We start from the raw sequence: 13,855 nt of genomic DNA on the forward strand, positions 1-13,855 counted from the left end.
CCGGAAGCAATCCCATGATTGCTTAGGAAATCCCAGGAAAGCTTTCTCAACAAAATCCTGGAAAAATTTCTGTAAAAAATATGAAGTAATCCATGTCTGCAATAATTTTTGGACGAATTATTGTTGGAACCTTTGGATGGACTCCCTAAATGAAGTTTTGTACAGCCTTTTTAGGAACTCCTAGATTCATTTTTTGCAAATCTCTAGTAAAATTTCTTGTATAAGTGTTTCTGAAAAACATTCCTGCTTAAATACTTCGAATCGTTCCAGATTGAATTATTGGAACAATCTCTAGTGGAATTCTTGAATGAATATATGGATTTGAAAAAATCTCTGAAGGAACAGAAAACCTAAAAGAAATTCTGTTGACATTCCTTTGGAAATCCCTGGAGGAATCCTGGAAAGAAACACTGGAGGCACCTCTAAATATATCCCAGGAGAAATTCCCGGAGGAATGTCTGGTGAAACCAGTGAAACCCATAGAGGAATTCTTGAAAAATTCTCTTAAGCAATCCATGATTAAATAAGTGAAGGAAGCATTCTAGAGTAATTCGTCGATGCATTCTTGCAGAGGCATCTGTTAAAATTTTTGAAAAAATCGTGGGAGGTATTCTTGAAGCATTTCTTGTAACAAGCCCTGAAACAATCACTGTCGGAACCCAGCAAGATGCCCATGGAAGAATTCACCAAGAAGAAACTCCTGGAGAAGTCCCTTGAGAAATTTCTGAACGAATGCCTGAAGAAAATCCTGAATAAATGCCTAAAGATTTTTTTAAGTTGTCCTTGAAAGAATTCGTAAAACAGTCCCAGGTATTTCGTCCCTATCACGACGTTTGTTTGAATCGATTACTAGTGGAAATTCGTGTAGCAGTAGTATATAACTGCATTCTATAGCATCATATTAAAATTATTTGGTAAAATTCTATGATAAGATTGAGAGAAATAATTGGCGAAATTTCCTGTGGTTTCTGAGTGAAAAGGTTCGATAACTGTGGATAAAAACTTTTAATTTTTAGAATAGTTATTTTTCCTGGAACTCTGAATAATTGATAATCTTTAAATTGGTTCAAATTGGAAAAAAGAAATCTGTCGGCCAGGGGGGGGGGGGGGGGGGGAACGACCCCTTCTGGCGCGCGTCGAGGTTGTTGCATCACGGGGGTGCGCTGCTGTCAATCTCCAAGCTCACTTCACCAGGCATTCAACCGCTAGTTCGACCGTAACCCTTGAAGAGGTCACCGTACTGGTTCACAATTTCTTCTGCTTTTATCCGGTAAATCCTCAAAATTTCATCAGCTTTTATTCCCGTGGATGTACATATTTGCTTTCTAGGTAACTTCGTTGCAGAACTTTACGAATCCAAGAGTGGCACAAACTCTCAACGATAGAAGCAGCCTGTGGTTGACTACGACTACTTGCAGAACCAGGGTGTATATTTCGTCCTTGTTCCAGCACGGTAGATTGGCCTGTCCGAGAACAGGAACCCCCAAAAACCTGAACCTTGTACGGCGATCCCTAAAGTGTTATATCAGAATTTCTAGTTAGCTTTTTCAATCAGTCGAGTCCAACCAAACTGGTGTTCGCGTGCGGTGTCAAGATCGCACAGCACTTTCTTCCACTCGTGATTCACTTTCAGTTCTAATTCCGTCAGCACACCGCCACCCTTGCGGGTGCTGTCGAAAATCGTCCCGATTTCGCCTTCCACTTCAACTTCTTCCGAAAGCAAGCTGAAGTCTTCCTTTGATATCCCCGTCTTGTTGTTCCTGCAATCTCCATATAATATATCATATTATGCCGCTGATAGGTCACGGTTAGTTCGCTTTCAAATAAATTGTGTCGAAAACCTTTGGTAGAAATAAAACGTCGAAAGTAATTTTATTTTTCGAATCCGTATGATAACAGAACTAGAAACACAACTAATGTTTTTGTTCATTCTGAGCTGCATGGTGAATTCGCTATAAATTAAGGGGAAAGCCTTATAAGCATGAAATGGTGAAACTATATTGATCTCTTTCATTTACATTTGCTTGATGGAACCCCAGTATGTTCTCTATTTTCAGTGAGCCACGTTCACCTAAGCTATCTCACTTGCAGTTCTCACTGACCCGTTTGATCACGCTGGTTCTCACCAATCAGGATTATTCTCTCAGTTTTATCACACCTTACCGCCGCCACATCAATGAATGGGACGAACATTGAGCGGTGAGTTACCTCCTCAGCTCTTATGCTCGGGCTCGTTCGCGAATACAGAGAATCTGAGCGATGCAGCCACGGCACACGCCGCCGTGCGCTCGCGAGAACAAACACCCCCTCGAGTTATGCTACCGAGACCGACCCCGGTCAGCGCTTCATCATCATCATGATCTCGTCGGTCGGTCGGTCGGTTGTCGTTTAGCCCAGCGCGCGCTGTTGGTCGGTGAGGCTATGCTGAGATTTTTTCTTTTCTCGCGGCTCAGTTCCGACGGTGCATCGATAGTGGGAAGTGCTCTCTCCCCGGGAAATCTCGTATCGCGCACGACGGTCTGGTTTTGATTCCGTGTGCCAGGGAATCCGCGTTCGTTCCGTACGGTCTGAGGAAGCTGTGGTGTGAGGGAAAACAGTAAAGGAAGTTGGAAGCAAACGAAAAAAAAAGGATAATTTGGCTCGCGACCGACGTGTGTTTTCGAGGAAGGATCGCCCCGTTACGGTGGTTGAATCTGTGGGAGTTGTTTTTTGTTCTGGGTTTGTAACCCGTGCCCGATTCCGCGCGGAGTGGTCAGTTGGTTTTTGGGGTTGAGTGTGGCCGGTAGCAGCTTTGGGGCGAAACAAAAAGTGAATCTTTGGGACAGATTTTAAGGAAAAGGGCCCAAGTGTCGGCGAAGCGTGAAAGGTGATTAAGGGGTGCCAAGTGATTATGTGCTGTGCTCTTTTCTCCCGAACGCGCCTAGTGGACTTAATTTGATTCATAAAAGAAAGATTTCGACTGTGTCCCGTTCGGCGGCCGCTGTGGGAGTTGAGGCAGATTGGGATCTGAGAAGGCACGGCATCCGCAGCAGAAGCAGCACCGGAGTGAATGAAGAGGCTGCACTGGGTGTGGAACCGACGATTTATGTATTTATAGCGTAATTCTCGCTTGTTTTCTTTTCCTGCGACCAATTCGGACAAATTGTTGTTTAGATTTGTTCTTTTTTCTCCTAACGAGAGGGAAGCAGTGACGTGCCCCTTGTGTATAATTTCATTAAGTGTTTTTTTTTTGTCGTCGTCTCGTTCTGGTTTTATAATTAGAAGTCGCAGAGAACTTCTTCTCGTCGCATTTTTATTTATTTTTAATTACCCTCCGTTTTATTATGTAAACAGAGTTGTATTTTTGGATGTTTGACAAACCTGAAAACGAGAGTCGCAGCAGCATGTTGCGCCAGCTCTAAAAGAAAGTGAAGTGCAGAGTGCCATAAAGAATCATAAAACCCTAAGCGAAGAAAGCCCCATCCCGGAGAAGAGTTTAACAAACATCGTTACCCTCGTGCACCATAAAACATGTTCTTGGGAAAGTGAATCGATCTGATTTCTGAGAAGAAGCCCCAATAAAGAAGATCAACAATGCAGTCACAACTAATTATCTTGATTTTGAGCCTGCTTCTACTGGAAGCCCTGGCGCATCGCTCCTATTTAAGGAGTTTCCAGACGTCGAGTGCCAACGATCCATGTTACGATGAGGATCGTCCACGAAGATGTATGCCTGACTTTGTAAATGCTGCCTTCGGAGTCCCCATTGAAGCATCCTCCATTTGTGGAAAGGACAAACCTGCGCGCTACTGTGACTACAAGGATCAAAACGCTCGAAACGAATCAGGTTGTGACATTTGTGACGATTCGGACCCAATCAAGCGCTTCTCGGCGCTTGCGCTCACGGACGTACACAATTCCAACAACGTAACATGTTGGCGTTCGGAGCCTCGTGTTGGCTCCGTTGATCCAGGATCTCCACCGGACAACGTGACCCTCACTTTATCCCTAGGAAAGAAGTTTGAGCTCACCTACGTCAGTCTGATGTTTTGTCCGTATGCTATTCGCCCTGACTCCATGGCTATTTTCAAGAGCGCTGACTACGGTAAAACCTGGCAACCGTTTCAGTTCTACAGTTCACAGTGCCGCAAGCTATACGGACGTCCGACGCGTGCCACAATATCCAAAACCAACGAACAGGAGGCTCGATGCGTTGATCACAATCGGTACAACGCCGATGGCATCCAAGGGTCACGCATTGCATTCAGCACTCTGGAAGGCCGACCTTCCGCTCAGGATTTCGATTCCTCCCCGGTTCTGCAGGATTGGGTCACCGCAACCGATATTCGCGTAGTGTTCCATCGGCTGCAACCGCCTACGACCACAACCATCCTGAAAACCCAATCCTCCGAACAGCTCAAATACAAAAAAGCCGAATACATTTCAAAGGAGATTTTCACACCACCCTCGGCCGGAGTATCCACCTACGCCCTCTCGGATTTTGCCGTCGGTGGACGGTGCAAGTGCAACGGACACGCTTTCAAGTGCATCAAAGCGGTGGATGGAAAGTTAGAGTGTGACTGCAAACATAACACGGCAGGACGGGATTGCGAGCGCTGCAAGCCGTTCTACTTTGACCGTCCGTGGGGACGCGGTACCGTGCGGGAGGCGAATGAATGTAAAGGTGAGTACCTACCACATAGAACGGTAATGACACGAACCCGGCGCTGGCTGGCTGGCTGTTGTTGACGGCAGGCAGGCGGTGACGAGTGTTTTATCTGACTGGATAGATGTGCAATTGAGATTCATAGAGCCCCTCGCAAGATCAAACCGAGCGTGGCGGGTGTCGTTTTCGTAAGGGATTTGATTCAATTATTCAAACTGTTTACCGTGTCCGGATGCTTTTGATCTAGTTGGTAAGACTCATCCGACTGAAGTTTGTAGTAGGTAGCAACAATATCATTTTGAGGCGCTCATTGACATACAACATTGCATTTCATCGTTTGCATACTGCCGATAATGATTAGACTTGAATTTGTAGGCAGCTGTCAGCAAATTGAAATATTTTCAACTTAGGTACTACAAGGAATTAGTTACAAATTATCAAGCCACGAACATCTTTTAGAATGCGTCATTGCCGGGTGAAACAAATTTTAACAAAATATCTCTGTGTTCAACCTTGTATAAATTCTGGCCACCATCTCGCTGCGAGCGAAACGCTGTCCAGAGGTGAATAACCTAGGTATATCATAATACTCAAAGCTAAATATTATATGTACCAATGAAGAACGTGAACCTCAATCTACCGGTGAGAACTTTAAGAACTGAGGTCAATATTATTGAGCTCACTCAAACCTGTGGGAATGCCAACAGGGTGCAGATTTTAGGGAAGAAAGTCTTCGTGCATTAGTTATGTGCTCAGGCGCAAAGGCATGTTATACTTATAATAAGAAATCAAACTTTGAACTAGTCAAATTATAATCTTAATTTGAACCATTTCAAAATTCATTAAAACGACGTACTTTTCAAGCAAATATTGTCCCGAAAAAGATGTTAAACAGCTTTCCGTAATATAACCTGATAACATGGACTTTAAAAGCATTGAAAAAAGCGTTTTTGTCATGGAAAACAGGCAATTTAAAAATCACTGAGATTTCATCCATTTCCCCCAAGAGAAAGCACATTTTCGGTGCACTCGTACAGCTCATGCATTGTATCACAGGCAATATGTGAACACGTCAAATGAAAGCTTATTTATCGTAGAATCGACCAACCGAATAATATTCCGCATTATTTGTCATAAAATTATCAAATTTAAGTGATTCTTACTTGGAGAATGTTATCTTAAGTTGAACCATTTGTAATCTAAATTTGAACTAGTAAACGGGGGTCTGCTTCTAGTGTTGGCCTGTAGATTGCGCTAGTGGTTGCTTTGTTTACTCTTGAGGGATGAAAAAATCCCAATTTAGTTTCCAAATTCCTAAAGAATTTCGAACATTCTGAGTTGAGATTCCACTGCCTAAATTTAAAAGGTTGTACCTTACTTAGCAAGTATTCGTTATATAAATAAAAAAAAAATAATGAAAAATAGGTATGAGAATTAACAGATTCATGTGATTTTTCATTGTTTAGCAAGGAATTGGCTGTTTGTGAGTTGCTCGAGCTGCTGCCGCCAGTAGTTCAAATTAAGATTAAAATTGGTTCAAATTATGATTACGATGGTTCAAATTAAGATTAAAATCATTGTTGATGAAAATTCAAATATTTCAATGAAATTCGGTGCAAATATAAACTTTTTACCATTTAACAGAAAGCTTATACCCGTGGCTTTCATGTACATACGATTTTGCCGTAGTAAATTATTTTCATGTGGGAGAAAAAATCACTTAAAATTTGCACTGCTTCAGAAAGCCGCAATTTGGTTCAAATTTAGATTACCTACCCTATCTCCTATGGTGATTTGTTTGGAAAATCTAACATTGTGATACATTTCTTATTGTTCCGTAACTTTTTTTTCAAATTCGGAAAGGGTTCCAAGATAAGTATGTAATGAGAAAATCATCAAATAGGAAACTCACATGAGCAATGTTGTACCAAAGGGTTTTATTCCGTCATACTAAGCACCGACTAATAATGATCGAGTTCATTCTTGCACCTCGCCCAACGCCTCATGGCCAGTGTGGTTCCAATAACTAATTCATGAATATGCTTTCATATCATACAAAAACATATTGTGAAACAACTTCATTTTCTTTTAAATAATACAATTGAATAATTACCCCTCGAATTCTATTTCCGTCTAGTTCACGTCTATTTCGGGCACAACATAAATTTAATTCCCGTCACACCTTCTATGTGGCACTAATAACGAACAAAATATTTCGATTAAAATTTTGGCCCCCAAGATCATAAAACGCCATCAAAGTGCAACTAAGACATCTTTTTCAGTGATTGTGAAATATGATCTTCCCAAGGAAGCAGACAACTTGTTTGTTTACATTTTCTGACGGAAAAAAAAACAATTTATTTCAATACTTGAGCAGCTTTTGCTGCATTCTGCAGCAGTGAAATTCAAAATGCCACTGATCTTTGGAGGGGCAGTGTGAATTGAAGGTCAGTTCAATAAGTGAATCTATAAACGCCAGAGGCGACGCCGAAAACCAAGATACCTCCTCGGAACATTGATACTTTTAAGAAAGAAATAAGCTGTATGTACACTCAGTAGCAAAAACAAGCCGAGCTGATTTTTTTCTTCTAAAATCCGTCGTGTTCAAGCTGCTGCAACTTTGGCAATTATCAATATTTTTGGCTGAAAATTTTGCCACTTCATCATCAATATATTGATAATGTATGGTCAAAATTTCAAAATGTGAATTTATATATCTTGAGTTATAACAACTTATATGAAAAAAAAAACATTTTTGGACATACTTTTTTCAAAAATCCGTATTTCAGTGAAAATTTTAAGTAGCTTCATAAAAATTTCACTGCAGCGTCAGTAAATATAGGAAATGTTGTGGTCAAAATATGAAATATTTTCATCCAGCGGTTTGGGCCACAGAAATCGTCAAAGTTGAGGTACCACTGGGGTGCCTACAGTTTTCACTCCATATTGACCATGCTGAAACACCGGTGCAGAAACAGGGTGTCTACTACCTGGAAAAACCTGGAAAACCTGGAATTATCAGGGAATTTTACTCGACCTGGAAAAATCCTGGAATTCTCAGGGAATTCTGGTGACAATCAGGGAATTTCTGTGTTTATCATTTTAATACCAATTTTCAGTTAGAAATGTTTTAAAGCGAATATAAATTTCGGCTGCGCCGCTATTAACTGCACGCTCGTTGAATATTATTTTTTAGATATTCATTACCCTTCACGTTGAAACTAACTTGTACTTTTTCCACAGCAATCTCCTATTTAATGTTTTACCTATTTCGGAAAACTGAGTCGACATGCTTTTATTGTTAAGAATTTGGATTCTCAAATCTTTCAATCTATTGCAGCGTTAAATATTGGCTTGATGAGTTAGATTGTATAAGCTATTTTTGTTTATTTCCATGTAAATGAGCTTACTGTCTTGTAGAATTTATTGAGGTTTGCCTAACAAATTCGCAATCGCCTGTTGGAAAATTCCTAAAGGAACTTAAATATATATTTTGAGCGTAGTTCCTGAAACTCCTGCAGAATATTATTGATCAATCGGAACTTCCGGCGGATTCGATGTTAGTATTTATAGCGAAATCAACTAGATGACTTCTGGAAGAATTTTTAAATATTTTTCTGGCCATTTCTGAAACGTTTTTAGAACAACTCATAAATGTTTCTAAACAATGTTTGAAAGAATGTTCAACTCTCTCTTTCTCATAGTTGCTTCTGAGCTCCACATATTTTAACGAACTCGAGAGAAACTATTTTCGATGGACATAATGCAATAGATTTGGAACATGGTAGTCAACTTATTAGTATATTCTAATTGTCAATTACTTGTTTCAAGAGTGAAACAATTGACAACCAAAACTATTGAATTGCAATTTTTTTCTATTAATTTTGGAAGTAGTCCATCTGTAATAGTATTTGTTCATTGTACTTTTGGTAAAAACGATGTTTTGACGTAAAGTAATCGTTCAAATTTGTTGTGGAGAAAAGAATCAAAATATTCTGAAGGATTTAAGAAATTCCTCTAGTTGAATTTATGTGGAAAAATTATCGAGTGTAACTAGGACTGAAGTCCTAGAAAACATAACTAACATTGTTGCTAGCAATTGCTATAAAAGGAGGAATCGCTGGAGAGAAGAATCTAGCGAATTTTTTGAAAAATACATACTTGAGAGATCAGTGGCGTAGCCAGAAATTGTCTCTGGGAGGGGTTTTCAACGGTCAATGATACCTTTTTTGATTTGCCACTTACATTTTGTAAACAGTAATGAGCAATTGTATTTGTAGTTTGAAAATAGCGGCGCAGCCGACAAATTTTTTCGTCGCAAGGCGCTTTATACTGAAAATTTGTTCCAAAATGTTTGGCTCTGGGGGAGGGGGGGGGGTTCTAACCCTAAATCCCCCCGTGGCTACGCCAGTGTGAGAGATTCTTTTGCGAAACCAACGTTCGCAATAACTGAAGCTATGCGAGAAGGGTTTCTTTGAAGATTTGTTTAAAAGCGTTAGCTGCAATTTTTTAAATTCCTTCAGAAATTCATAAACATAATTTTCATCAAATTATGCAGAAAATTCTCCTAAAGTATCGCCAGGATTGTATTAATAATTCCATCAGAAAATTATCTCGTGCTTCCATCCTCAATGCTAGTGGAATGTTCTCCTTAAATGTCATTGTGATTAGAACTGGAAATTTCCCAAAAAGTTGCGTTTCCATGAAAACATGTTTAGTTTAGTCGATAAGTTAAACCTGGAATAATTTGTAAAAACCTGGAGAAAAACCTGGAAATATCAGGGAATTTCATTTTCATAATTGAGTAGACACCCTGAGAAAAAAAGCCGAGGTCAACTCGTTCCATTAATGTTTAGATCTAAGTTTTAATAAACAATCCATATTGTATGACATATTTTTATAAATTTTCGCGTGGTCTGCTGGTTGTTTATGACATTCTACATGTAACACATAGCGCGTTACGCGTTACACGTCATGCGTTACAAACATACATATGTTAGTGAATATACAAGTATGATTTGTATAATTTACAAATTTTGGCCACTGTGAAAACCTTATCATAAACAAACAAGTGATGTTACAAGAAACTGAGAATTGATCATCTCACAATACAAAATCCAGCTCACTACTTTCAATCTAGTTCTTCACTGATACGTTTTATTGAAAAATAAACAACCTTTGATGTCTTAGTCGTTCTGTGAACTTTTTTTTACATTGGATAGGTATGATATTATCAATTGAGATCTAAATTTAACACATTAACGTCCAGTGTTCTTTGTAGAGATCACAAGCCTCGAACGCCGAGAAGCTTGCTGGAAGGCTGGTGTTTTCAACAAAGTTAAGGGCTTTCTTCGGAAATTTCTTTGGAAATGTATTCCTTTTTTAAATTTTTTGACGATACCGTAGGTAACTACATTTTTATTTGGAACCTTTTTTCTATTAATTGTTTGGTTACTTTTACGGCAATTATTTAGAAAATTCCTTTGAGAAATTTTTTGGCAACTATAGCAACTGAACAGATGAACTAATTTGAAGGTAGGTACGTATAGTAACTAAATATGGTTTTAAAGTAGAAATTTCAGTAATTTCTTCAAAAAAATCTTGCGATTTTTTACGGATCCTTTTGTTAATTATTTCAGAATGTCTTACATATTTTTTCAATAGCCCTTCGGCAATTCCTAAAAAAAAACCGTTGAAGATTTTTTCGACCATTTCTTTGAAAATTTCTTAGGAAATTCTTATGAAAATTAGCTTGGGAATTTCAGTTTGCTCCAAAATCCACGCCAATTCTTCTGGAAAGTTCCAGTGGGAATTACTGCGGCAATTTTTCGGCATTTTTTCAGCATTTTAAGTTCTTTCGCCAAGGCCTTTGAACTTTGTTCTGCAATTTATTTCTAAAAATTTCTGCTAAAATTTCCTTGGAAATTTTCTCAAAAATGTCTACATATATTTTTTATTGCTTTTTTTTTTATTTTATGCAAAAAATTCTTTGGGAAACTCCCACAGAAGTTATTTCCTTATTTCTTTCGAGAATTTTTTTTATTATAAAATAGGGGATTTCTTATGCATTTTCGTGAGAAAATCTTTCAGAAACTCCATTGGAAAATTCCAATTTTTCCATTTCCATTTTTTGTAAATTGTATGCAAGTTCATCAATAATTCCTTGCGGAATTTCGATGGAAATTTTATTTTATTTTTTTCTTGTTAGAGTTATATCAGGAGTTGCTCCGAAGTTTCCTGCCTCAGTTAATTTAATATTTTGTTCGTCAATTCTTTTGAAAATTGCTTCGCTTACTTTTTGATAGTTCCTTCAGCAATTTCTTGGGAAGGCTCAGAAATTCCTATGAGATTTTCTTCTGTAATTTTTTGGTATCGTGTTTTTTTTTTTCTTTTTGAAGTACAATCGTCTACTTTTTGGGAATTTCTTTGATATTTTTCTGGTACTTTATTTGGCAAAACCCTCCTTGAAAATTTGATTTGCTTTGTATTTTTTTAGGATGTTTCTTTGCCAAATTTTCCGCATTTTTATATAATTACTGTGGCCTTTGTTTGGAAAATGCTTCAACTACCAATGCTTTTTTTTGGAAATTTATTTGGCAATTTTTTAAAGAAATTCTTCGACATTAACTTGATTATTTCTTTTAAAGTTCTTTTTGAAATGCCTGCAGGATTTTTTACGAGAAATTTCTTTGATTTTTTGCGCAATTTGAAGGTAATTTCTCTTGACACTCGCTGAGAAATTTCTCCTAAATTTGCTTCTGTGTAGTTTCTTTCGTTTGTTTTTCTTCTGCAGTTGTGTTGGAAATGCCTTCAAAAACTTTTCTGGAAAATCGTTGGGATTTTTTTTGGAATTCATTTTGAAAATTCCTTCAATAATTGCTGGTGAACTTTTTCGGGACTCACTTTTGGTAGTTCCTTCGAAAATTTTTAAAGAATTTCTTCTGCAATTTCTACGACCACATCTTTTCAAATTGTTCCAGGAATTTAACCAGTTAATCTCTTAGATTTTTAAGGATCTATCAGCAATATCCTTATAAATGTTTTCAGCCATTTTTACAGAAGCTCCTCCCTCCACTTCCTTGAAACGTTCTCCAGAAGTTGTTTTTTTTTGTTTTACAATTATTTTCTTTATTTCTGGGGCAAGTGTTATGGAAACTCTATTAGTGATTTTGAAGGGTGTTTTTGATTCTTTTGAATGTCTTCAGGATGTATTTTATCTGAGAATATTGTTGGCGTTTTTTAAGCGCTTGGAAATTTGTAGGAAAATATTTTTGAGATTTTTTCCTATTCTTAATCACTTAACCTAATTTACATCTCTTTTGTCCACTAGGGCATAACGTGAGCCATTCCAATTGGCAGCTGCACTTCCACTTTTGTACAGCGCCTAAATGTATTCAATTATTCTAATATATCGAACTGGTTGTCACTTTTCTACCCTGTCCATGGTAGAATGATGAGCACGCGGATGGTGATGGGTGGCTTTGGGTTGTTTCTTTTTCCAGTCCGATTGGAGGTCCATTATGAGTTGCCGTTCGCCGATGTCCCAGTATCCGGGTCCGTTTGAACCATGGGCTCAAAAGAGTGTCGTCAGTGTCTGCTGCTTTAAGGGGGAAAGAGCAACTGACGAAAATGACGTGGCTGGGATCGAACCCATGACCATCTGCTTATGAAGCAAACGTGTGACCACTTGCGCCACAGACCCCGGCTTTTCGAGAATCGAGTAGGCAAATATTTTTAGGAAATTTCTTCGACAAATCCTTCTTTTTTTTCATTTTATTTAATATATCTATTGGAGTTGGTTTGGCAATTCCTTCGCATAAATATGGCAATTTCTGTTTCAATTTTTATTTGAAATTTATTGGGTTACTTTTGGATTTTTTTATGCATATCTTGGGATTTATTTTATTTCTAGTTAATGTTTTGCATAATTTTATTCATAATTTCTTTGAAATTTGTTTCCATCAAATACACTGAAATTTCTACTATTCTTTTTTTCAGAAATAATTAAGGAATTTCTTCGAAAGATAATTCTTTAAGGTGAATATATAACGAAGCCACACCTCGAATTTTCAAGAGCACAAATTTGAAGAATCAACTATTGATTTGGGCTGAAAAGTTGATCGATTGGTCACCACCAGCGGGTAACCAATCGATCAAATTTTCAGCGCAATCCGACATTTCGTTCTCAGATTTGTGGTCTTGAAAATTTGAGGTGTGGCTTCGTCATATGTTCACCTTAAGGGATTCATTAGGTAGTTTTTTTTTTTTGTATTTTTCAATCACTTTAAATAATTTTACAACTATTTTTGACCACTAGAGCCAGGCCCGTGCACAGAAGTGGCGTCAAGGGAGGGGTTTTTGCCAATTTCGGCAAAAGGCGGAGGGGCGCCTAGTGTATGAAGCGTCGGTAATGGGGAGGGTTAAACACCCAAAACCCCCCCCTTGTGCACGGGCTTGACTAGAGCACTACGTGAGCGATTCGAATTGGCAGTTGCACTTACACTTTTGTACAACTCCTAAATGTATTCTATTCTTATTGTACTATATCGAACTGGATGCCTTTGCGCTGCTGTCACTTTTCTATCCTGTCCATGGTTGTTCCTTTTCCAGTCCGATCGGGGATCCATTATGAGTTGCCGTTAACCGTTATCCAAATTTCCGGGTCCGTTAGAGTGATTCTGTCACATTCGCCCGAAAATCATTCGCCCGAATCACAAACGCCCGAATGACAAACGCCCGAATTCCAATCGCCCGAATAGACCATTCGCCCGAAAAGACCATTCGCCCGAAAGTCATCCGCCGATTCCATGCAATTTCTTTGAACAAGTTTTTTTCCTAGTTTGCCATGATGAAAGTTTAAGGACAGACGCATGGTATACTTAGTATCCGACCAATCGCAAGAACAGCTGGACTAGCGCCAATAATAACCATATAAGCTTAGTTTGAAAGAACGGCCTATGTTTTGAAGAAGTCTCGATTTCTTGTGAAAATATTACATAATTGGTCATTAATTGTTATAGCATTGTTGATCGAGAGGATAGCGCTAAAACTTCAGCACAGAGTAGTCAATATTTTTAGGTTAATAGTATTCACGATTGATCTACTCGGAATAACTACGTATCGTTAAAATGAACAATAGTTCATAAAAATTAAAACGTGTGAGCTAACAGATGCAGAAAAAGCACCAAAATCGCGAGAATGCAGCATTCT

General features: G+C 38.4%; 1 protein-coding gene across 5 annotated transcripts in view; it reads left to right on the top strand.

The window, feature by feature from the left end:
- The first annotated feature begins 2,318 nt into the window (after positions 1 to 2,318).
- LOC109418683 (netrin-B) overlaps positions 2,319 to 13,855 on the top strand; it is a 286,837-nt gene continuing 275,300 nt past the window's right edge. Inside the window, exons 1-2 of one of the 5 annotated variants that reach the window (XM_019692908.3) lie at positions 2,319 to 3,098; positions 3,334 to 4,663. In XM_019692908.3, coding sequence (XP_019548453.2) covers positions 3,574 to 4,663 — 1,090 coding nt within the window. In that variant the 5' untranslated portion in view covers positions 2,319 to 3,098; positions 3,334 to 3,573. The remainder of the gene's footprint in view (positions 3,099 to 3,333; positions 4,664 to 13,855) is intronic. The other 4 variants (XM_019692917.3, XM_062845596.1, XM_019692898.3 and 1 more) reach the window with 4 other exon arrangements.

Source organism: Aedes albopictus, chromosome 1 (assembly GCF_035046485.1).
Source record: "Aedes albopictus strain Foshan chromosome 1, AalbF5, whole genome shotgun sequence".
Taxonomy (NCBI): domain Eukaryota; kingdom Metazoa; phylum Arthropoda; class Insecta; order Diptera; family Culicidae; genus Aedes; species Aedes albopictus.